Raw genomic sequence first — 26,727 nt, 5'->3', positions numbered from 1 at the left:
TTAATTTATTTTAAAATTGAATATTAAACATAATTTAATATTAAATTTTTAACTCCATTGTCATTGATGAAAACACCAAGGGACAGAGAAGTTCCATGACCTGACCAAGGTGACAAAGCTAATAATCAACAGAGGTGGGAGGCAGCTTTTAAACTGAATTCAAATCTGAATTCGGGTTCTATGCATGCATCAGTTCATAAAAATAAAAGCCAGAACAATTCCCTACCTGCAACTAATGTTTCTACTGATTGAAAATATCTCTTTTTCTGTCTACCAGGCATGCATATAGCCATTTCTAATGGTCATAAAATGCCAAAATGACTTCCAAGTTCTTCATTCTGTCTTTGCTAAACCTAGCATGCATGCACGCTCTCCCTCTCTCTCACACACACACACCCTACATATACATCCTCACAGAACCTCAGATTTTATCTTCCCAAGAGGCACAATGAAGGTCCAATGAAACAGATAATTTCTCATTCAACAATGTAATGCTGTTTTGTGCAAAGAAGGATTCAAAGAGTTGGCTGCTACCCTGAAATTTTCCTCCCTTCAGAGTATCTCAAAATTGTAAAGTCTTCTTTTCATCATTTATCTACAATGGAAAGTAGAGGAGTAGAAGAGGAAAACAATGGAAGTCAAGAAACCAGCTATTTAAATTTCTCTCTTTTCCCTGAAAATGAACATAACTTTGGCAAGCTGGCCTTCGGTAGCCATTTTGGCAGCTAATCTTGCCTGCAGCTGGCTGGAATTCAAGCATCTTCTGAGTGTATGTTCAATAGGAACAGTTGCTGGTGTTCAGCACTGAAGCTGAAGTTATTAAAAAATACAAATCAGAGACAGGACTAACTTACCAATCTTTAAGAAGAATATTTTCGTAAAAAAGAGTAATATATTAAAACACTGTTACCACCAAATTATTTCTTAAAGGAAGGGCATGGTGGCTGTTTATATTTTGCAGAAGAACCCCTGTCCAAAATTTGATGCCATTAAAAAGAACCATTTAAAAAAAGTTAAAATTAGATGGCCATTTTTAATGTTAGTTTGAGTTTGGGATTTTAGGCATAGGATAGATAATTTCCCTTCATAATTACAACACTGTGTGTGTGTGGGGGGGGGTCCGTGTGCTGAGGGAGGTTTGTAGGCCTTTCATATAGATTTACTGATGGTGATAGATGACAAAAATGTTTCAGGCTATATAATTTCTTACCTAAAACTTTACCTTTCAGCCATGAAAATGGAAATGAGTAGGCAAGAAGCAGAAAAATTGCAGCCTGGGAAAGCTGACTTTTCCTAAATTATTGCTGAAAAAATTTTAAATTAAATGAGGGAAAAGGAGTGAATGAATCAGACATAGGACATTTTTGGCATAGGAACTCATGGTGAGTATAGATACTGTCAGAAACTCTGCATGGACATCACTACCTTTAGTCTTCCCACTGAGTCATTCTAATCAGCACACACATGCTCTCACTCCTCGCTGCCCAAGAAAACCTTCCTTTGACTCCATGTTCTCTGCCAGCTCCCATCCCATTTCTTTGCTCTCCTCTGCAGAAAAAAATGCCCCAAAGATGTTGCCTATGCTCCCTTCAATTCTCTTCTAGTTTTCTCTTAAACCTACTCTCTCCTTGCCCTCCACCATCACTGCTCATCAAGGTGATCAGTGATAGATGGCTAAGTCCAAAGGGCAATTCTCCATGTGCATCTTTCTTAACCTATTGGGAAAACTGAGCATGGTTGTTCAATATCACTCCCCATCCTTTATTCCCTTTCTCAACATGGCTTCCAGAAACCACTCTCTCGGTCTTTCTCTGACCTGTTGGCTGCTTCTTCTAAGTCTCGTTTGCTGGTTATCTGCTCTTCGACCCATCTGCGGTAGCCTCCTTCCCACACACAGCCTCCTTCTTTCTGCTCCAACCTCACTCATCACTCATAGGCACCAGGAATGCTCTGTCCCTAGATTTCCACACTACCAGCTGTCACCACCTGCACATCTTTGTTCAGACTTCACCTTCTCCATGAGGCCTTCCACGACCATCCTACTGAAAACTGTAAGCCCCAGGGCTCTCCAGTATCTCTAATTCCACTTACCCTCCTCTACTTGTGTTTGTAAATGGTGCTTTTGCCTTCGGACATACGATGTAATTTACTTACGTTTATTGTTCAGAGTCTTTCTCCCTCCAATAGAAACATCCATGAGGGCAATATTTTCTTTCCTGTTTTGTTCACTCATTTACCCCAAGTGCCTAGAATAGTACCTGGTACAGCATACATGCTCTATAAATATGTGTTGAATGAATGAATAAGGGTTACCTGAGAGAGAGCCTATTCTCCCTCACATCCTATATCTCTAAACTCTTCCACTACAGTATCCTCCTTAGCCTTCCTAAACATTTCTAAATATTCCTAAATATTCTCATGTCACCTCCTTACTAAAAAAACACCAACAGCAATCTGACCCAGATTGTAAATGGCTAATAAATACTTGCTACAGTGAGCAAGAGAATAAAATTAAGACTTCAGCCTGAAGATATACTTGGTGTTTTATCGTAACCCTCAATAAATACCAACTTCATGAACTTAATGTAAATGTCAACTATGATCAGTTGATTAAATAAACATGTTCCATAACAAGCAAGCCACTTCAAAAAAAAGTCATCATACTTAAAATTTATACTGCAACCTTCTTCCAAGAAATGTAGGAGAGATTTTATATTTCGAAAATATGACTAAGGCTTATTTTCTATGAAGATCCTCTTCTCTTTTATTTTATTTTATCTTATCTTATTATGTTATGTTAGTCACCATATAGTACATCATTAGTTTTTGATGTAGTGTTCCATGATTCATTGTTTGCGTATAACACCCAGTGCTCCATGCAATACATGCCCTCCTTAATGCCCATCACCGGGCTAACCCATCCCCCCCACCCCCTCCCCTCTAAAACCCTCAGTTTGTTTCTTGGAGTCCATAGTCTCTCATGGTTCGTCTCCTTCATTTTTCCCTTCCTTCATTTTTCCCTTTCTTCTCCTAATGTCCTCAATGCTATTCCTTATGTTCCACAAATAAGTGAAACCATATGATAATTGACTTTCTCTGCTTGACTTATTTCACTTAGCGTAATCTCCTCCAGTCCCATCCATGTTCATGTAAAAGTTGGGTATTCATCCTTTCTGATGGCTGAGTAATATTCCATTGTATATATGGACCACATCTTCTTTATCCATTCGTCTGTCGAAGGGCATCTTGTCTCTTTCCACAGTTTGGCTAGTGTGAACATTGCTGCTATGAACACTGGGGTGCACATGGCCCTTCTTTTCACTACATCTGTGTCTTTGGGGTAAATACCCAGGGGTGCAATTGCTGGGTCATAGTGTAGCTCTATTTTTAATTTTTTGAGGAACCTCCACACTGTTTTCCAAAGTGGCTGTACCAACTTGCATTCCCACCAACAGTGTAAGAGGGTTCCCCTTTCTCCACAAACTCTCCAACATTTGTTGCTTCTTGCCTTGTCAGTTTTTGCCATTTGAAGATCCTCTTCTCGTTGATTGTACTTCTTCATTCCAGGAATTTAAAGTTCCAATCCTAAAATGGCCAACGACCCAGTGTGTAGCCATAGGCAAGTCATATAAATATTCCCCAGGCTAATTTCCCCCTCTGTAAAATGAGTATAAAAAAAATCATTGCTACTAGAAAGAATATTCTTAAATTTTTTCTTACAGATGGTTGAAAAAACACTGTAAATATGACATTTTGTATGACTGTTTACTGACTGTTACTTCTCATGCATTAGCCCTGCCTCTCCTATGGGGATCGAGTTTAAATTCACAGCAGAAAACGTGACTATACATACAATGTCTAGTCAGACGGAGTGTTCAAAAAAATCAAGCCAGCAGAGAAGGAAGATATTTCTTCAAGAAACTCTGCGTAACATATTTAAAAGAAATGCAACTGACTAACTGGACAGATATATAAAACTTTGGAACATCTTAATGGACTCTCTACTACTAAATAAAGGTCACATCAAAAGATGACATGTCCAGCGGCGAGCTTTTCCTTGAGTGGCAGAACAATCAAACAATAAATCTTGGCTCCTGCCTTCCAGGGTGAATGCTCCTAGGTGGCAATGAACAATCAATCCAAAAACATTAAAGCATAGTCATCATATGTGTCCTCCAGGGAACCACACAGCTATTAAAAGGGATATGGCTTCAGTCCTTAAAGATTTTACCCTCTAAAATATTTTTTACATAGGGGCGCCTGAGTGGCTCAGTCGGTTAAGCATCTGCCTTTGGCTCGGGTCATGGTCCCAGAGTCCTCGGATCAAGCCCCGCGTCGGGCTCCCTGCTCAGTGGGGAGCCTACTTCTCCCTCTCCCGCTCCCCCTGCTTGTGCATGTTCTCCTCTCTCTCTCTCTGTCATATAAATAAATAAATCTTAAAAAAAATTTTTTTAAATGTTCTTTGCATATACAAAAGTTATATTAATTGATAAGAAAACAGTCAAAAATCAGTAGATATAACTAGACAAAGTTATATTCACAAAAAATCAACTTTCACAAAAAATCAACTAGTCACAAGCATCTGGAAAAAGTGTTCAGCCTGCTAAATGAAACACAATACCATTTCCTCATTAAATGAGTTCTCTCTGCAAAGTACCAATTCACAATGTTATGAGGATACATTAAAACTGATGCTTTAACATCTTGTTGATAGTGTTTTGACTTTCATTAAACCCTTTGGGAAAGCAATGTTCTTTCTGTTTGTATCTAGATGTGTATCCAGACTAATATGTATTTAAACTAATGAGAAAATTCTAAAATTATGTTCCATACAACACTTAGATTATTATATAATCTTAATAATAGTTACAAAGCCTACAGAGCATTATAGGCAAATGTTAATGATGATTATATTTGGTTAAAAAGATAAAGAAATAAAAAAAACTCTTTCATTTATTTTTTTTTAAAGATTTTATTTATTTATTTGACACAGAGAGAGAGAGAGAATGCACGAGCAGGGGGAGCTACAGAGAGAGAGAGGGAGAAGCAGGCTCCCTGCTGAACAGAGATCATGACCTGAGCCAAAGGCAGATGCTTAACCCACCGAGCCACCCTGGTGCCCCTGTATCATTTCTATAAATACATACATTCATGTATGTAAAAATACTGGGAAGACACAAAATGAACAGAAGTGGTAAAGTTGGATTCACTGTTTTCAATTCAGGGAGCTAATTTAATTTTTTTTTTCTGTTTTGTTACCATTTTTTAATAGAATTAAAAAGCTGTTAATGCAATTGAAATATCTAACAAAATACCCTGAACATATTTTTTGTGTTGCAAAAAAGAGGATTTGCAGATACATATTTTCTGTAATTTGTTGATTTAACTTTGACAGCTTTTTTATATGTGGGCAAGCTCTGGGCCTTCTGAAAGACTCTTTATGCACATTGAAGGAAGGAAGGAAGGAAGCAAGGAAGGAAGGAAGGAAGGAAATTGGATGATACATCCAATTACCAAGGAAGGAAGGGAGGGAGGAACAAGAGAGGGAGGGAAGGAGGGAGGGAGGAATAAGAGAGGGAGGGAAGGAAGCAAGCAAATATTGATGCATGAATTACATCAGGTTAAGAAATAAGAATTAAAAGAAAAGTACTGGAACCTGCAATGTTAACATTTTAAAGTATGACATACTACATTTCTCTGTAGAAAATGTGTTAAAATGATTATGTTAAGTTTCCACTGAAACACTGGGATTTTCTCATATGACTGCTTAAATAATTTTTTGCTACTGGGTTAGATACTTAAACAGGCCAAATGACTCAGTAATTTGGTAGTAGATTATTAATATACTGCTCTAAAAGTCTAACCTTCCAGAAAGATATGACTTTGGTTCAGAGAGATTTAATATTAAATTTAATATTAAAAACAGGCTACGCGATCAGGGATTTGGCTGGAAAAGTGCCAGTGGTCTGGCGCATTTAGTAATAAAGCACCGCAAAGTACCCTACTGACCTAAAATAATGAAAGCATCCCTTAAGCAGCTAACCTACCTTCAGGAGGTGATTTAAGAACCAGAGACGATCTGGTTTAAACAAATCTATGTTTGGAAATATGCTGCAAATTGTAGATGTGTCGTTGGGTATGTTAATATGCTATTAATGTTAGAAAATCCAGACTATATTAAGAACACTTAATAAAACAGCAGACATAGCCAGTTGGCAAAAACCAATTCATAGGATATTTCCTGTCTCACAAATAAGAAAGCATTTTTATTGCAAATATGCAATATGTGGCTCCAGAGACCGACCCCAAATTCATATGTTGAAATCTAATCTCTAAAGTGATGGTGTTAGGAGGTGGGCTTTTGGGAGGTGATCAGGTCATCACAGTGGAGCCCTCATGAATGGGATTAATACCGTTGTAAGAGACCTCAGAGAGCCCCCTTGCTCCTTTGACCACGTGAGGTCCTAGCAAAAAAGCGGGCTGTCTGTGAACCAGGAAGCAAGCTCTCACCAGACACAGAATCTGTCAGCGCCTTGACCTTGGCCTTCCCAGCTTCCCAAATGGTGAGAAACAAATACCTGTTTTTTTTCAGCCACTCATCTATGGTATTTTGTAATAATAATTCACATGGACGAAGATCCATGGAAATATATGCTCTGTTTAAAAGTAAAATGAGGGGCGCCTGGGTGGCTCAGTTGGTTAAGCGACTGCCTTCGGCTCAGGTCATGATCCTGGAGTCCCGGGATCGAGTCCCACATCAGGCTCCCTGCTCAGCAGGGAGTCTGCTTCTCCCTCTGACCCTCCCCCCTCTCATGCTCTCTGTATCTCATTCTCTCTCTCAAATAAATAAATAAAATCTTTAAAAAAAAAAAATAATAAAATAAAAAATAAAAGTAAAATGAACGCCAGTGTTGGTAAAACTTCGATCAAGCCAGGCAAAAATGGCTTGGCAGTTTGGTAAGAAGACAGTTTGGTAAAGGTTAGAAAAGACCAGGTCACTGCTGCTGCCCATGCCTGTGGACGCTTGCAGGATGGCCTGGGGACCACTGTTCCAGAGTCCACTAGAGCATGCGCATGTTGTATGCCAGACGCTTCTACTGTTAAAGCAGACCCCATGGGAGCACTCCAATCCAAAGATACACCTACTAGGCCTTCCACTCCGTTGAAATAGCAATCATTTAATATTGTGGATGACGAAATTTATTATTATCTCTCCCTCCTCAACATACACATACATTAGAATGTACGATTCTATTTTCCTGTCCATGAGGATGGCAGAAAATTGGTGTGTTTTTTTTTCACCTCTGTATCCCTAGGGAGAGTGTACATCTGGGAAGAAGACCTGGTTGGGGTTTATAATCTAGTGAAGGAGACAGACATTCCAGAGGTAATAACCTAAATATGCTTTTATGACAGTTTTGGTTATTACTGTATAGGAGATGCACAGGTCCTATGTAGCAGGGAGACTAAGTAGAAGCTTCTAAAAAGGAAAAGCATATTTAGGCTGGGTTTCAAGTTGAAAGGCAACAAGTTATAGAAAGAGGTAAGGGAAGAATGTTCCAAGGCAGTAGGACCAACTTGAAGAGAATTCTCTTAGCCTATGTAAGGAGCCAGAGCTTAATGAGCAAGAGGAAACCTTTTGAGAGAACTCATTTGGATATGTCTTTTGGCACTTAGTCCTTCAAGTGTAAGATGATACATCCAATTACCAAGGGAATTAAATTATGGTAATACCATTAATTCCTTAACTTTTCCAGGATGAATACATGCAATCAGCTTGAATGATCCTTCATCATCATGATTACATCCAACCATTCTTTCAACAAGTACCTATCATGCATCAGACATTGAGGATACGAAAATAGATAAGCTGCCCTCAAGTAGCTTGCGTACCTGGATCAAATACCAATGGATATTTAAAAATTTCAAAACATAAAACCATACATTTTATATGTAAAATTAAAAAATTATAAGTAAAAAAACCCAGTAATAACATTGGGAAAAAATGTGCCAATGACAAAAGTTCACATCTTTCATATAGTAATAGATCTTGGAAATGAATAAGAAAAAGACCAATACTACTATAAAAAAATGGGCAACAACAACAAAAAAAAGGAACATATTCACAGAAAAAGAAATGTTTTTCAGCATATGGAAAATGCCCAACTTCAGTTCTAATGTTAAAAGAGACAAAAATCAAAGAAAAATACTAGTTTTTATTGGCAAAGATTAAAAGCAAAGCACTTGTTAATGTGGTACTCTCATCTTTGTCCCTGAAGGATAAAATTTGGTTGCACTTATCAAAATTGAATGATCCTTCATTTTTTTTGGCTAGAGATGTGTCGTTGGGTATGTTAATATGTTATTAATGTTAGGAAATCCAGACTATATTAAGGATATTTAATAAAACATTGGACATAGCCTGTTGGTAAATAATTCAAATTCTGATTCTAGGACTTTAATCTTAAAGGTATGTACAAATATATATAAAGAATGCATATATAAGAACACTCATTAAAAAAATAAAAATAATGTAAAAATAAAAAAGAATGTTCATTACAACATTATTTGTATTAACAGATGACTTTAAATAGCATAACCGTCCAGGATGCCTGGGTGGCTCAGTCGGTTAAGCATCTGCCTTCGGCTCAGGTCATGATCCCTGGGTCCTGGGATTGAGTCCCCCATCAGGCTCCTTGTTCAGCGGGGAGCCTGCTTCTCCCTCTGCCTGCCTCACCCCTACTTGTGCTCTCTCTCTCTCTCTGACGAATAAATAAATAAAGTCTTTAAAAAAAAAAGTTCTTCATAAAAAATAAATAAAACAAATAGCGTAAATGTCCATCAGTAGGAGACTGGTTAAATAAATTATGGTGCATCCATATGATGGCACAGTATTGAGACATTAAAAATAATAAGGTATATACAGCTATATATTAACATGGAACAATTTCCAAGATATATTTTACAAGTAAAAAAGAAAAAAGCAAGAGGCAAAACTGTGGATACTCTTCTGCTATCATCTGCATACATTTTCTTAAAGAATGCATATATACGTTAGTATTTAGGCTATACTCTAGAACATTTAAGTGGCTGCACATGAAGTAATCTGGAGAGGGGAGTAAAAATCCCTATGCTTGGGTTATATCCCTGACAAATTCAACCAGAAAGTCTGAGGGGCAGGACCAGGCATCAGTGATTTTTTAAGCATCTGCATCTGATGGTTGAGAACTCTATGCCAGGCGCCCTAACAGTGATGGCCTCTGGGGAAGAAACCTGAGGGATCCAGGGCCGGGGTGGAAGGGCCTTCTTTTCACTGTGGAACCTTCCGTAATGCTTGAAATTGTATTTTTAAAAAATTTTTATTTATGTATTTTTTAAAGATGTATTTATTTATTTTAGAGAGTGAGAGAGAAAGAGAGAGAGTGGGGGACGTAGAGCGGGAGAGGGAGAGAATCCTCAAGCTGACTCCCCGCTGAGCAGGGAGCCCAACATGGGGCTCCATCCCAGGACCCCGAGACCACGACCTGAGCCAAGTCGAATGCTTAACCGACTGAGCGACCCAGGTGTCCCTGCATTTTTTTTAAACCATGATCATAATACCTTAACAAGAGACATTTATAAACAAAATTCCTAGGTCACTCTCTATCAGTAATTTATAACAACTTTCCCTTCTCTCAATTTTTGTGGTAAAATTTTCATATACACAGCCATGACTTTGAATTTTGTTTTCAGTTAAAGAAGAGGTACACTTTATTTTTATGATGAAACATACTGAAGTTACTCTCAAAATGTGACCACTGGTAAGGAAGAAGTAAAACTTCCACTATTTGCAGATGACATGATACTATATGTATAGAAAACCCTAAAGACTCCATCAAAAAATTACTAGAATTGATAAATGAATTTGGTAAAGTCACGGATACAAAATCAATATACAGAAATTTGTTGCATTTCTGTACACTAATAATGAAGTAACTGAAAGAGAAATTAAGAAAACAATTCCACTTACAACTGCAGCAAAAATAATACCTAGGAATAAACTTAACCAAGGGGGTGAAAGGACCTCTACCCTGAAAACTATAAAACACTGATGAAAGAAATTGAAGATGACACAAACAAATTGAAAGATATTCCATAGTCATGGATTGGAAGAATAAATATTGTTAAAATGTCCATACTACCCAAGGCAATCTACAGGTTTAATGCAATCCCTATCAAAATACCAACAGTATTTTTCACAGAACTAGAACAGGTAATATTAGAATTTGTATAGAACCACAAAGGAGCCCAAATAGCTAAAGCAATCTTTTTTTTTTTTTTTTTTTTGTCTTTTCAGATTTTATTCTGTAAACATTTCATTTTACACGGCTAGATTCACACACCCGTTTGTATCTTTCTTTTTTCTTGTTCCATCATATAACACAAACATTCTTGCATAACACTAACAATTCTGCAAAGTTATTATCCTTAACAGCTTCCTAATATCCCTGTCCCAAACAGGCCTATTGTTTACATAAACAATCCACTAATTTGGGACATGTTCAGTGTTTCCACTGTTTTGCTATGATAAATAATGTTGTGATGAATTAAAACCTTGCTCCGCACTTTGGATTTTTTTTTTTTTTTGAGTAGTATCTTCCTCAACTAGAATCACAGGGTCAACGACCTGGTAAATAAGGGTCTCAATCCACCATGCCAAACTGCCTTCCATAAAAATGGCATGATTTACAATTCCACAGGTTGAGAGTGCTGGTCTCATTGTGTCTTTACCAGCACTGAGGTTTTTGTGTTTCATGCTGGTTTTAGGTCTTTGCTAACTTGATTGGTTTACATATGTGGCGTATTGTTGAGGTTTTAATACGTCTTTGAGGAAAGGTAAAGTCAAATATGACTACAGTTCATCACGTCCTTATTTCTCTGAATTTCTTGTTGAGGGCGTATGGATGGAGAGATGGGAGGTATGCAGAGATTAACAATGCTTTCTCATGGTCTCATTTATCCATTTGACGTACTTGCAGACTTGGGTATAGACACCTGGGTCATTGGGTTGGCCACAAGGGAAAGTTCCCCAGGACACCAGGCCTTGCAGGGTACCTTTGCACATCAGTGGTCCCCCTGAGTCACCATTGCAGGCGTTGGTCTTGGAGTTGGGGATGCCAGCACACAGCATGGATTTTCCCAGTAGGTCCTTGTAAATCTTCTTGCAATCCTGGGAGGAGATGAGCTTGACATCCGTGCACATGAGCTCTGATGGAAAGGTCACTCCCGAGGGTCCGATGTGATCTCGGCTCCAGGCTCAGTTGGGAGCCAAGCGTTTCCAGCCCTGTGCAGGGCGTCCCTCTTATACCACCCCCGTCCCCACGCCCGCCCCAGTGCCCTGGGGTGCAGGCGGAGCCGGCTCTCCCAAATAGCTAAAGCAATCTTGAAGAAGAAAAACAAAACTGGAGGTTTCAAGTTATATTACAAAGCTGTAGTAATCAAAACAGTATGGTACTGGCACAAAAATAAGACACATAGATCAATGGAACAAAATAGAAAGCCCAGAAATAAAACCACAATTATATGGTCAATTAATCTTCAACAAAGGAGGCAAAAATATGCAAATGGAAAAAAGTCTCTTCAACAAATGGCATTGCGAAAACCGGACAGCAACATGCAAAAGAATGAAACTGGACCACTTTCTTACACCATACACAAAAATAAACTGATAATGGATTAAAGACCCAAGTGTCAGACCTGAAACCATAAAAATCCTACAAGAGAGCACAGGCAGTAAATCGTCTGACACTGGCCATAGCAACATTTTTCTAGATATGTCTCCTGAGGCAAGGGAAAGAAAAGCAAAAATAAATTACTGTGACTACATCAAAACAGAAAGCTTTTTCACAGCAAAGTAAACTATCAACAAAACAAAAAGACCAACTACTGAATGGGAGAAGATATATGCAAATGATAAATCTGATTAAGGGGTTAATATAAAAATATATAAAGAATTTATACAACTCAACACCAAAAAAACCCACAGATAATCCACTTAAAAATGGGCAGAAGACATGGACAGACATTTCTCCAAAGAAGACACACAGATGGCCAACAGATACATGAAAAGATGCTCAACATCACTCATCATCAGGGAAATACAAATGAAAACCACAATGAGATATCACCTCACACCTGTCAGAATGGCTAAAATCAAGAACACAAGAAACAAGTGTTGGCATAGATGCGGAGTAAAAGGAATCTTCATGCACTCTTGGTAGGAATGCAAACTGGTACACCCACTTTTGAAAATGGTATGGAGGTTCCTCAAAAAATTAAAAATACAATTACCATAGGCTCCAGTAATCCCACTACTGGGTATTTACCCAAAGAATATGAAAACACTAATTTGAGAAGATATATGCACCCTTATGTTTATCGCAGCCTTATTTACAACAGCCGAGATATGGAAACAAACCAAGCATCCATTGATAGATGAATAGGTAAAGAAGATGTGATATATATCTACAACGGAATGCTACTCAGCCATAAAAAAGAGTGAAATCTTGCCCTTTGCAACAACATGGGTACATCTACAGGGTAGAATGAAGTGAAATTAGAGAAAAAAGAAATACCATATGATTTCACTCATATGTGGAGTTTAAGAAACAAAACAAAGAAAAAGAGAGACAAACCAAAAAACAGACTCTTAACTACAGAGAACAAATTGATGGTTACCAGAGGGGAGGTGGATGGGGGGATGCGTGAAATAGGTGATGGGGATTAAGAGTACACTTAATGTGATGAGCATTGAGTAGTGTACAGAATCGTTGAATCACTATATTGTACACATGAAACTAATATAACACTGTATGTTAACTATCCTGGAATTAAAATAAAATAAAAAACAAACAAAAAATGTGACCATTGATATTGGCAATATGACCCAGAGGCAGGAAGCTGAGCCTACTGATTTTGGGAGGAATCTCTGTACTGACTCCATGGAGGACTACAGGACCCTTAGTGACCCTCATGCCTCTTTGGCCCTGTTAACTCTGCTTTTGGACACACTTTGTTCTTTTTTCCCCAAAATGTCTTTGTAAATCTCCAAAGTCAAAGGTCACACATTTGACAAAAATAACTGTAGCATTTAAAAGGGCAATCCATCAGCTACTCACTATTCCCCTTTCTCTGCTTTGTCTCTCTGTCTTCTCACCTTCTGGCACACCATGTAGGGACCTGATGATGTTTTCATGGTTCTACACTCTGCACTAAGATCTTAGCTCCATGAAGGCAGGGGTTTGTGTCAGTTTCATTCTCTGTTGAGTCCCCAGGACCTAGCACAGGGCCTGGTACACAGCAGGCACTCAGTAAATGTTTGTTGGCTACAAATCAAGCTGCTCTGTTGTTTTGCTCCATGCAAATGTCATCATCCACCTCTTTCTACCGCACCACCCCCACCGGAGTCAGATGGCTTGCGGTGTGGGGACTCCTGCCACAGCTTTCTGACTGGTCTTTCTGCTTCTGCCCACCCCCAGCCCTTCCATGCATATGGTCTGATGGATCTTCTTCAAACACCCACCAGATCACATCACTCCCCTGCGTAAGAGTTCTCTTTCTTCCCATTGCACTTAAAGTAAAACCCACTTCTTGCCTATATACTTTGCCTTCGCCTGCTTCTCCAAACACATCTTGCATTACTTTTCCTTCACTACCTTCCAATCATAAACACCGCCTTTTGGTTTTGTTTTTTTGTTTTTTGTTTGGTACAAACCAAACTCTTTTTGCTTTAGAATTTCTACTTCTGTTTTTCCCAGTGCTTGCAGCTCCACTTTCTCTCTTGCTACAGTTCCCTATCACATCACCCAGCTTATCTTCTTTGGAGATTCTCTCAGATTAGGAAAAGATTTGTTGAATCATTGCTTATTTTTTCCTTTTTCTTCCTTTATTTATTTATTTATTTATTTAGAGAGAGAGAGAGAGGGGTTTAGGGGGCAGGGGGAGAGGGAAAGGGAGAGAGAGAATCTTGGGGCTTGATCTCACAGCCCTGAGACCAGGACCTGAGCTGAAATCAAGAGTTGGACACTTCACCAACTGAGCCACCCAGGCGCCCCAATCATTGTTTACTTTTTAATCATCTGCCCCACTCCCCGTGTCTCCCAGTTAGAATGCAAGCTCTGAAAATGCAACTCTTAGATTTGGGAAAGCGGTGCCTGTATACACTTGCTGCCCATGTCTTTTCCTCTAACCCAGAACTTTCTGCAGTAATAACTATATTTATTCTGTAGCTATATATGTAATATATATATATATATTTGTTTTATATCCAAGCTCTCCCATATGATAGCCTCTAGACAACATGTGGCTTGAAATATAGCTAGTGTGACTAAGGAACTCATCTTAAATTTTTTTTTTTAAGATTTTATTTTTATTTATTTGAGAGAGAGACAGAGATAGCAACAGAGAGCACGAGCTGGGGAAGAGAGAGAGAAGCAGGCTCCCCGGTGAGCAGGGAGCCCTACGCGGAGCCCGATTCCAGGCCCCTGAGATCATGACCTGAACTGAAGACAGACACTTAACAGACTGAGCCACCCAGCTGCCCTTAGTCTTAAAAATTTTATTTAATTTTAACGAATGGACATCTCAATAGTCCTACATGGCAAGGGCTACCATATTATACAGGGTAGCTCTAGACAGTCTGGGTACCAGAGACCCTGGAATTTGCTGATCAAATGGCCATGGGCCTGTTAGGCCTGCCTGGGCTTCTTCCCAAGTTCCTACTTCCCAGGATACACTTCCCTACCAGTGTGCACATTTCTAGACCCAGTGCAGCTAGGGGCAGCTCTGTGATGAGGTAGGTAGGCAGCGTTGAGCAGGAGCTTGAATGTATGGCATAGGCTTCTACTCACATGCAAAAGCCCCTCAAGGACCTTGACAGACCCCAATGGGACGTGAGGTCTATATATCAGCTCTCTCCACTACCAGATTTCTAGACAGCACTTCCAAGGCTAACTATAAATTCAAACTGGCCTTCACAGTCATAAAGGCATGCACTATTTGGGCCTCCTTTGGTCCTCTTGGCCTCAGACCCAGAAGAAGCGGGTCTACCACTATGGTGGGGACTCCGTTTTGTTCATATCAGGATCTTCTGCTCCTAGCTGATTACCTGGCACCCACCCTGGTGCCTAGTAGTTGCCCAGTAAATATTTTTGTGTAAGTGAATAAAGTATATGTCTATCATATCAAACTTGGGGTGATATTTGGTGTTAAGGAGGTAAAAAGACAACTTCAGGGGCCTCCCTGAGTGTCCCATGGATTGTTTAGCAAATAATATAACATCTGTATTTCCCACCAGTGGGGCATCCAAGCGTGAGTGAAACAGGACCGACACCATCCCATCGTCTGAGAAACGCAGAGGAAAGACACCGAGCCAACTCAACAAGGAAACTTCAGGACAGAGAAAGATAAAACTGTGGTAAATAGAGAGGAAAAACTGTGCCTGGGGTGATATGCATTTGCAAAGCTTATCAGAAGAGACAACCCTCCCGAAAAGCCTGGCAAAATCTGAACAAGACTAGAAGACAAGAGATGTGGGGCATGGTCTTTTTCTTTTCTCTTCTCTTTTTTTTGCTATCCCCAAGAGTTTTAGTCTACCTCAGTAAGTTGAATAAGTTGAAGGGACAAAAATAGTATCAGACTCCCAATGTATATCACATATAATTACACTAATTTTCTTAGGATCCTATGGTAAAAACACATGGAAACCTCACTGCATGATGGATGTTCAACCCTTTTCAAGAATTATCCTTTTGTAACTTCCAGGAAGAATTAAGTAAAAGAGTATTTCCATAGAGGCCAGAGAAATGCCTGGAATGAGTAGACCCTATTAGGCTAAGGCAGGATTTTGGAGCTCTGGGAGGACCACATCATGAATGCACGTCATTAGGAACCGATACTTTTCAGGACCTGTGAACCATGAATTTCACAAATGCAGTGCTGACTGATAGAATTCCTGCCCGCCACATTCCAACCTCTGTAGGCAATTAAATCACAGTAAAATGAACCTTCTATTAGGTAGGAGAGATGGGGGCTCCTACCTGTTATTACTGACAACAGAACCAAAGGATAGCAGCCGGGAGTGTAATTTCCCCAGCGGGCTGTGTCTGAAGACTTGGTCTCAGCAGTAGGATTAACAACTCTGTTGATCTCACTTCTTTCTACTTTCAGAAAATACTGCTGCTCACGTTCTTCCCAGTGGCTCCTAGGGGTGCTTACCAGCAAGGCAGCCCACTGTGAAAGGGAGGGTACCACAAACGGTTTTCCATACACAGGGGGAAATGTGCTAGTTAATATAAAATTGGGATTACATGGAGAAAAGTTTACACATTTTCTAAAAAGTAGGATCCCCCAGTTGGGACAGTATGTGTTTTCCTATTCACATTTTCTTTTCCAAAAAGTTAAGAAAATTCTGCTGCATCTTTTTCTAAAAATAACCTACAAAAATGAATTCTCCTAATTAATAATTTCTCATTTGCTTTAGAAAGTATTTTAAAGCGGGACCATCCTCAAAATAGTTCCTTACTCCCATGCAGAGAGTGCACTTTGGTCTTCATGGTTAGAATGTAATGCTCAAAGATTTCCAACCAATCAAATCTTTTATTTTTGACTAAGGCAAAAACAAAATGAAAATATTGCTTGGTGAGTCCGTCAACATTAAAAAAAATATTTTGCTAAAGGAATAGTGAACACTCTTGTTCTTGAGATAAAAAACTTGAACTTGAATTAAAATTAAACATTTTTTAGAACCACAGTTTCCTATGAACCTTTAAGATGTTATGTTGAGTGAAATAAGCAAATCATATGAGGACAGATACTGTACCATTCCACTGAGTAGTCACAATCCATAGAGACAGAAAGAATGGTGGTTGCCAGGGGCCGGGGTAGGGAGAGGAAATGGGGAATTAGTATTTAAAACATGCACTTAGAGGCACCTGGGGGGCTCAGTCGGTTAGGCTTTTGACTCCTAATTTCAGCTCAAGTCATGGTCTCAGGGTCATGAGATCGAGCCCTGCATTGAGCCCCGTGTTGGGCTTCGCACTGGGGTGTGAAGCCTGCTTAAGGTTCTCTCTCTCCCTCTGCCCCTCTCCCCACCCCCCACTACCACTCACTCTTTCTCTCTCTCTCTCTCAAAAAAATCAAAAAACAAGCTAAAAGCCCATTCGTAAAAGTCGTTATGTATATTTTACCACAATAAAAATTTTTTTTAGACCCACATGGTTTCTGTTAGAGAAATCAGAGTAAGCATCCAAACTGAAAAAAAAAGAAGAAAAAAAAAGAGAGAGAGAAAGAGAGCAAGAAATTCTATTAGGGAAGGAAATACATAACAAATAGCTCCAGGAAAGCAAGGGCTGCTGGTTGCACTGGTCTTTACTGTGCCCAACCTCCTAGCCCAGTGCTGGACTGGGCAGCCACTCAACACATTTGTTCTAGGCAGTTGGGAAGTAAAGGGAGGACAGGGAGGTATTGTTTTCCCAGTGTAACTGAGATATAGTTGACATACAGCACTGTGTAAATTTAAGGTAAGCAGCACAGTGACCTGACTTACATATATTACGGAATGATTCCCCCACAGTTTGGTTGATATCCATCATCTCATATATATATATGTATGTGTGTGTACATATATATATATATATATATATATACACACACATTGCACTGGATACAAAACTATATATATGTATATACATATATATACACATATATACACATATTTTTTTTTTCCTTGAGATGAGAACTGTCAGGATTTACCTGCTTAACAACTTCCAAATATATCATCCAGCAGGACTACTATCTACATTCACGGTGTACATTATATTGAGGGGAGGTATTTTCCGTTTTTTTCAGTTGAAGTTCACAATTCCAACCAGCCCCAAATTGTGAACGAGCTGATTCAGGAAGGCTTACTACCAAGTCACCATAGAGTGTAATAATTACAGTTCTGAATTATTAATTGATCTAAAGTGTGTGCCTTAAATACATTTTGTAAAAGCAATCAAATCTAGAGAAAGAGACTCTGTATGTGCTATATAATTATAAAAATCAGGGAACTCCAGGTTGTGTCAGTGTTTTAGGTAACAAATAATTTCAGCACTAAAATATCCAATTAACACTCATTCAGAGCTAAAATGTTGACATATCACCAAGCATGCTGTCGGTCGTTGAGTATAAGGCACTGGGATTCAAACGTGAAAAGTGACACATTTGAGGATTTGTATTCAGAACCTTTCTCTAATTACTGGCTGGGTTTTCTCTGTCGCTGGTCCCAGCACCCCCATGTAAACTCTTACCTAGACCATTCCTCTAAGGATAATACCTTACGTAAGCAGCTGAAGCGTGATGTTCCTGGATCCTAATTAGCAAAAAAGAAAATGACCCCTCAAAATAGCCAGAAGAAAGGGTTCAAGGGATCTGTGTCTTTCATAATAATTATTTTCAGTCAGTTCCCAGGTCTGGGAAGAAATCTGAATAAAATCCCCGAATTAAAGAGCAGAGGTTAATGTTTGAGTTGGCCGAGGATAATTTTCAAAAACCTCAAATAAAATAGCTTTCTACAAAGGGGCATATATATAGTGCATTCTCAGATTTTCTACCAGGCTTGTGTAGAAAGCATTACACTTCTGCTGGTATAAAAATATGTTCAGGGCCCTGGCCACACAGATGATATCAGGGACCAGCTGACCACAGCTCTGGGGCCAAAGCCATCCTGTCGTCTCTTTTTGTGTCTCGTGAGCTAATAGCTGCCTTTGCGTTTACAACAACAGATCTCAGTGATGGTGACAGAGGATGTATGGCCTCAAAGCCAAAAATATTTACTGTCTGGCTCTTACAGAAAAAATTTGTCAACTTCTCTATTATATGATATGCCAGGCTTAAAATTACATAGCTTGCATAATATTGATATCTAATTAGTCTGATTATTCCTTACTCCAATTCCTCTTTTTAATAACAGTAATTGAAGGGTTTGATTTTGGAAGTTACCTATGGGGCACAAGGTATTTCTTCTCCTGGGGCTCCTGGGTGGCTCAGTCAGTTAAGCGTCTGCCTTTGGCTCAGGTCATGATGTCGGGGTCCTGGGATCGAGTCCCGCATCAGGCTCCCTGCTCAGTGGGGGAGTCTGCTTTTCCCTTTCCCTCTGCTCGTGTGGGCGCGCTCTCTCTCTCGCTCATATAGATAAATAAAATCTTTTTTTAAAAAAGATATTTCCTCTCCTTCTGTTAAGTTCTTTAGCTGAAATTATTTATACTTAAGTTAGTGTCTTAGTACAGTGGTTTTTAATCTCATGACTACCTCAACTGATGAGAAAAATCTTTTTCTCCTCAAATCTGTGTCCCTGGCATTTAGAGGCACCTTCGTGGTGGTTTTCAGCGTATCGACAAACCAGGAAAATCAAACCATCTTTCAAACCTAGGCTTGTTCAGGTGTTGACTGTCCAGCCTTCACATCTACTGATAATCATGGTCAGGCCTATAAACATCAAGTTCATTGCTCAGAGCATGGGCCCCTGTACATTCCCAGTAAGGTCAAGGAGAACTGAATTTTTACTTGCTTGCTAGCTGTATTTTGTGGCAAATACCACCTTCCATTTCCCAGTTCCAAGGAACTAGATTAGTTAGGGAAAATACATGAAAGGTCTTCATCAATTAAAAGATGCTTTTCCTAGTTTAAATTGCCTGCCAATTTTCTCCAATGCATAGCTCTGAAAGCTCAATCCAAAGAGTAAATACTACCTCTCAGAGGATCTACAAAATGATTAATTTAACAATGGACTTCATCCCCATTAGCACATTGAGATTATCTTTATCTTAATAAAGATACATGTACCTCCCTCCTTATGGCATTGGTACAGGATAGGGAGGGTGAAATCACAAGACAAAATAAAAGAGAACAGGACAAGTCAAAGCACTCAGCTCACACCTTCAATCTCTAACAGAGAAAACAGGAATCATTCCTGGGGCTATCTCTTAGCCCCGCCCCTTGCTTTTACTAAAAGGACCTTTCTTTAGGGGGCAGGGTAACAAATACCAAACCTGACACTTCTTAGTTGGGTGACCTTGGACAAGTTATGGAACATCACAAAGGCTGAGTTTATCTGGAAAATGAGAGGGAGGTACACCTGGTGCATAAAGCTACGGTGATGTATGTAATGTGTGCAAAGCACAGAGCTGGTGGGGAAGTGTTCGGGGAAGTGCCATTTACCGTGACTTTGTGGTTCTGTGGTTGCACTGAATACAAAAGGCTAAGTAAACCATTTAGGATGCCAAGCACTTTACAAAGAAAACCCAACTCAGTGACAAAGGAGGTCAACGAATTATTCAGCAACCCGTGAACCCTGACTAGCTTTATGTTGCCTCTGTTTCCTTCTGAAGGCACCTGTTTGCCTTTAATGTAAACCCGAGGAGACACTTCCTTTCTTACTAATTCAAGATTAACCCCTCGAGGCGATCTTGGGATTCTATTGCCCATCCTGCCAGTTCTACCTGGCACCTCTCCAGCCACTGACCTGCCCCTAAGCCCCCTCTACCTTCCTGGAAACCTGAGGGAACACCTCATCTCACTCTTCTCCGCTCCTGCTCCATCTGGTGACCTCAGCAATCCTTCCAACCTCAGGGACATCACTCTATGTCATAAGTCTCTATAGTTGCATTTTCCTCTAGCATTCTGTTTATCCTTGGTCACTATCTCACCCAGATATGCCCATAATTGTTTAGTTTTCTCTAGATCAATGCAGGCTCTACAACACAAATGAGGGTGGGAAAGGAAGCTAATTTATTCTTACCTTCACTTCTATTCTCTACACAAGTCTTCAAGATTTTCTCTGATACTTTGTTCTTTGTCACTACATTTAACTTTAGTTTGGAAATGTGATCCTCTCAAATGTGTACATCAGCACCATCTTGGAGAGAGAACCAATTTGTATGGTATGTGTCCCAATGACACATGGACTTTTGGAGACATCTACTGGATAAATACTTTCCAAAAGCAAATCCCATACTGACTGGGTTGACAATTCTAGCACCTTATTCATTAAATAAAGACAAAATAAAAAAAACTATGATGAAAAATCTGAAGGAACATACAGGTTAGCCCAAATGCTCAAGAAAGCAAATGGAGAAACCATGAGGCTGACCTCATGAGAGGAACCGCACAGGACAACGAAGGGCTTGGATTCTGCAGTTGGGTTAGCCAACACTGAAATTCTGGTCCCACCTCTTAACTATGTGCTCTTGGGCACATTTTTACATTTTATAAGTCCCTGAATCCCTAAGTGGCCTGGGTGGCTTAGTATCTGCCTTCAGTTCAGGTCAGGATCCCGGGGTCCCGGGATCAAGCTCAGTGGGGAGTCAGCTTCTCCCTCTCCCTCTGCCCCTCCCCCTGGGTTCTTTTTCTCTCTCTCTCAAATAAATAAATAAAATTCTTAAAAAAAAAAAAAAAAACACCTCCCCGAATCACAGTTTCTTTATCTGTAAATTGTGGGTGGTAAAAAAATTGATTTGAATGATTATCAGATATAAATCATTTAATCTAGTGCCCCACATAAATATCCAATAAATAATAGCTGTTATCTTCAAACAGCCAGCTGCTGTCCCTTAAGGAAGGCTATCCAGCTTTGTTTGTGAGAAAGAAAAAGAGGAATTAAGATACAAAAGTAGAATCAGATACAAATCAGCCTAGGTTTAGGGTGGGAGGAAGCATAGTAAGGGTTCAGTAAATGCCTGCTGAATGAACAAATGAGGGAGGGGAAGGTCTTGCTTCCGCCTCCATCACAGATCATGAGAACCTTCACAAAGAAGGTTTTTGTTTTTTTTTTAAATATTTTATTTATTTATTTTTATGAGACAGAGACAGAGAGACAGAGAGCACGAGTGAGCACATGAGCTGGGCGGGAGGGGCAGAGGGAGAAGCAGACTCCCCGCTGAGCAGGGAGCCTGAGGTAGGACTCAAACCAGGACCTTGGGATCACTACCTGAGCCGAAAGCAGACGCTTAACCGACTGAGCCACCCAGGCGCCCACAAAGAAGGTTCTTTATGGTCTCTCCACAGTGGAGGCTGAGGTGAGGCTGGCCTGTGAAATGTGATTTTGCTTCATAACAAAGTTTTGTTCTCTCTCTCTCTTTTTCCCCCAAACCATGGGATCTAGGGAGCTTCCTGCACTATCAACAGTGAAAATCTCCAGGGAGAGGTGCACATGTGTGTGGACAGGAGCCACACTGCTGAGCTGATGTTCAGCTGACTGTGGCCTTGGGAAGGCATTTGGCAGCTCCTCCCTCAAGCCCCCCAAAAAAGTAACAGAAGAGGGTGAAGGTGGCCTCGCTAGTGAGCTCCTCCACTCAGGAATTATAACAAGTGGGAGGCACTGGGGGACTCTGGATTTCTGATCTGCCAGTTGCACAAAACCAAATCAGAATGGGTACAGTTTTCATTGAGCAAAATTCCTTTTTGGTTCATTGTGACATGGGGTGAGCAAAAGCACAAGTTCTTAGTCCACTAAGAGATCTCCCCCCAAATCCGTCCCTGAAGTGGTGTGTAGTCAATACAAAGGCAATGCCCTTAACATGTCAGGCAGGCCTTTGGCCACACATGCCCTTGAAGACGGGGTTATTGTGATCACAGTGGCTGGCATATAACAGCTGTCATGTACAAAACTACTAGGTGATTTACACATAGATTAACTACCTTTAATCCTCACAACAATCCTTAAGGTAAGTCCTACTACCATCCCTATTTTACAGATGAAGTGAGAGTGCTTGCAACATCGCATAGCTACGAAGTGACAGAGCCAGGGGCTGAACTTAGGCCATGTGGCTCCAGAGCCTACATCAACCACCACGCTGTTTTACCTTCTAGCAAGGTGTAAACCTAAGTACAATTCAGAGGGGTGAGTGACCTTAATCTCCAGCAGCAAGGAGGTAGCAGACGATGAGAAGTTGGTCATACTCTGGACAAGCTACTGAAACTTTCAAAACCTTGGGTTCTTTTGTATCTATAAAATGGGGATAAAAACATCAGACTATGAATATATGGTGAGGATTCAACTTTAATACTGAGGAGCATTCCATCCCTTTGTTTCTAGCATCCTCAGAAATTACAGTTACCAGATTCATCAGAAAAGTTTCACTCTCTCTCACTTCATGCAAAGAAGTGAGAAAAGTCAATTAAGCTCTAAATCCTGGGATCTCAACAGAAAAAAATGGACAAAAGCCATCAATCAAACATTCACCAAAGACTAATAACCAATATTTATACAACACCTACTATTCCAAGTACATGAAATATATTAACAAATTTGGTCTTCACGCTAACCTTATAAAGTGACTTGAGATAAAAAAACAAAAACAAAAACAAAAAACAAGGTACAGAGTTAATTAACTCACCCAAGGACACATAAGTAAGGAAGAAACAACTATGGCTAAAAAATATGAAAAAATATTTAACCTCACCATAATAAAAAAATATGCAGATGTTTAAAAATGAGATATTTTTGCCTATCAAATTATTTTAAAACTATTTTTATTTTTTATTTATTTTTAGTTTTTAAATTGAGATATAATTGACATATAACATTAGTTTTAGGTATATAAAAAATGGTTTGATATATGTATGCATTGCATGTTATGAAATGATCACCACAATAAATCTAGTTAACATCCATCACTACACATGGTTACAAATTTTTTTTCTTGTGATGAGAACTTTTAAGATCCAGTCTTTTAGAGGGGTGCCTGGGTGGCTCAGTCATTAAGTGTCTGCCTTCAGCTCGGGTCATGGTCCCGGGGTCCTGGGATCGAGCCCCACATCGGGCTCCCTGCTCAGCAGGAAGCCTGCTTCTCCCTCTCCCACTCTCCCTGCTTGTGTTCCCTCTCTTGCTGTCTCTCTCTCTGCCAATAAATAAATAAAATCTTAAAAAAGAAAAAAGAGATCCAGTCTTTTAGAAACTTCCAAATATACAACATAGTATTGTTAACTACAGTCACCATGCTGTACATTACATCCCCGGAACTGATTTATCGTATAACTGGAAATTGGTACCTTTGGACCAACTGCATCCATTTTGCCCACCTCCCACATGTAAGTGAGATTATAGAGTATTTGTCCTTCTCTGTTGGAATTTTTTCTCTCAGCATAATGTCCTCAAGGGCCATCTGTGTTGTTGCAAATGGCAGGACTTCCTTTCAATGGCTGAATAATATTCCATCCCATCAAATTAACCATCTAAAAAATGATAGTCAATACTACAGTGAAATGAACTGAAACACTGCTGGTAGACGTCTAACTTAATGCAACCTTTCTGAAAAGCAACTTGGAAAGATATATTACTCTTTTAAAAAGTATATATTCAGGAATTCTCTTTTCCAGAATCTATGTGAAGGAAATAAAGATGCAAAGAAATATGTACGAGAATGTTCACATGGGATGATACACACACACATCGTCTATATATGTGTGTGTATGTGTGTATACATATGTGTATGTATGTGTAAAACAATCTAAATATCCAACAGTGGGAGAATGGCTCAATTATAAAAAGTACTTTGAAAATTATATTCTGTAAGCATGGACTACTTTTTTAGTGTCGAAAGAATGATGGGAATCTTAAGTAACGATGTGCTTTTATTTTTAACTAAGAGACTGCTCCCACCCTCACTTGGATTAGCTTCCTGATGAAGCACCATCAATAAAGATGAAAACTTGTGACTAATAGTTTGAGCTCACCCTAGGTTCATTCTTTTTAAAACATAGCATTTGCTGAAAAGGAAATTCTGTCTGTACTCCAGAGAAGGCCTTCCAAACACCTCCCTCCACATCTGGCAACCGGGAGGGCAGAACCTCACTTGTGGTGGCCCCAACTATGAGATACACAGAGAGGCAGAATTTTCAAGACCTTTTACAGCATCTGGGGGCTTCCGTCAACTCTAGGAGAGGAAGGGAAAGGGGAATTTAAAAGTAAAAGCAGCAAGAAGCTGCAGCCATGCTTTTAGGTCTGCAATTTAAGGACCCTTTCAGAGTTTAAAGAGGCTGGATCACTGCTTCTCACTTTAATCTTAAAAATGTAACACGTGACAAAAAATCCAACCATTGGACTCAGACCCTCTTTTAAGACAAGCAGCCATTATTGGAGACTTTGCAAAGCCCATTTAATTTAGAAGAAAGACAGAGTCTACTCAGTTTCGTCCACCTGTCTCATTTGAAATCAGGCACAACTTTCTGTAACATGAGTTAACAACACGAGTTAAACCAGTCCTCTTGAGGGTTTACTGTGTGTGTAAACACTTTGCTTACCTTATGTCAGTTCATCCTCACAACACTGGGGCGGGTCCTATTTCATCATCAGTATCCCTCCCTTACACAGGGGGAACTGAGCCCTAGATAGAACAGTATGCCTAAAGTCGCTCACCGCCAATACACCGCAAAGTTGTGTTTCTACCTGCGGTCTAACCTCAAAGTGGAGGCTCCTTACCACTCTATGAATCTCAAATAATTAACTTCTCTGAAATTAAAAAATTATAGGCTCACTCATCTCATCTAGCCATCTAGTCTGCGTAAGAATGCCTATTGGACCAGCTCTGCTAAATGACAATAAACACACGATCCACCTGGAGAGCTTGCTAAAACAAGAATTCCGTTTCAGTAGGTGTGAAGTGGGGCCTGAGATTCTGCATTCCTAGCAAGCTCCAAGGTGATGCTGGAACTGCTGGTCCATGGAGCAACACTCTGGGTAGAAAGGAGTCCAGTAGAAGCTACCATAGGACTATTTAAATTTAATTACATATTCAATTCTTCCGTTGCTATGTTCCAAGTACTCGATAGCCACATGTGGCTACCATATTGGACACCATATATACAGAATATTTCAATCATCAGAAAAAGTTCTTCTGGCTAGAGCATGCCAAAAGCAGGATACCTACTTCTAAGAATGGGGAGTTGGCAGCCCATTTCTTAGTGAGTTCACTCAGTTTTTAAACTGGAAAGACACATACCTTCTCCCTTCTTACAACTTCCACTACTGGCCCCATTCCATACTCTTAACAAGACACGACAGGGAAATATACCTTCTTAAATAAGGTAGTCCCTTCAAATGTAGCATGTTTTTATATGTTTCTTACTGATATATGTTTCTTATTACAAATAAGACCATATCAATGACAATTCTTACCTTCCCACAAAAATTAAAATTTAGATATGGATGTATTAGAAATATCAAATTTAGACTACTGTTACCTATGCTATAGCAAAGTAAAGGACATCTCAAATATTCAATGATAATGACAAAACTACAAAAAAATATTAGTAATACAAATGGAATATTTGACTCACAAGAAGAAAAACAGAAAAAGGACTTTGGAGCTAAAAGAAATGGAAAATAATTTATTTATTAAGTGCTTATCACTGTTCTTTATGATATCAGTAAAATTTACCAGTTCTGGCTAGTTATAAAACCTAGAAGAATTACTAAAGTCAGTTTTCTTAAATAGTTATACAGGCCTCTTCTTATAAAACAAATACAAATCTAAGTACTCAATGAGTATTTCAATCTAGTTTTCAGACTTTTTCTTTTTTTTTTTTTTTAGAGGGGGTGGAGGGCCAGAGGGAGAGGGAGATTTTTTTTTTTTAAAGATTTTATTTATTCATTTGAAACACAGAGATACAGAGAGAGAGAACACGAGCAGGGGGAGAGGCAGAGGGAGA

At 39.5% G+C, this 26,727-nt stretch overlaps 2 protein-coding genes across 6 annotated transcripts in view; both read right to left on the bottom strand.

The window, feature by feature from the left end:
- Positions 1-26,727, bottom strand: part of CACNB2 (calcium voltage-gated channel auxiliary subunit beta 2) — a 382,140-nt gene that overhangs the window by 131,856 nt on the left and 223,557 nt on the right. The window lies entirely within an intron of this gene.
- Positions 10,370-26,054, bottom strand: LOC116645366 (kallikrein-7-like). The gene is made up of 3 exons (XM_032425498.1): positions 26,019-26,054; positions 16,077-16,269; positions 10,370-11,295 (listed from the first exon to the last, which is right to left on the bottom strand). The coding sequence occupies exons 1-3, from the start codon at positions 26,052-26,054 to the stop codon at positions 10,970-10,972; spliced, it is 555 nt and encodes a 184-aa protein (XP_032281389.1). The 3' UTR covers positions 10,370-10,969.

Source organism: Phoca vitulina, unplaced genomic scaffold (assembly GCF_004348235.1).
Source record: "Phoca vitulina isolate PV1807 unplaced genomic scaffold, GSC_HSeal_1.0 scaffold33, whole genome shotgun sequence".
NCBI classification, from domain to species: domain Eukaryota; kingdom Metazoa; phylum Chordata; class Mammalia; order Carnivora; family Phocidae; genus Phoca; species Phoca vitulina.
This window is presented reverse-complemented; position numbering and strand designations above follow the sequence as displayed.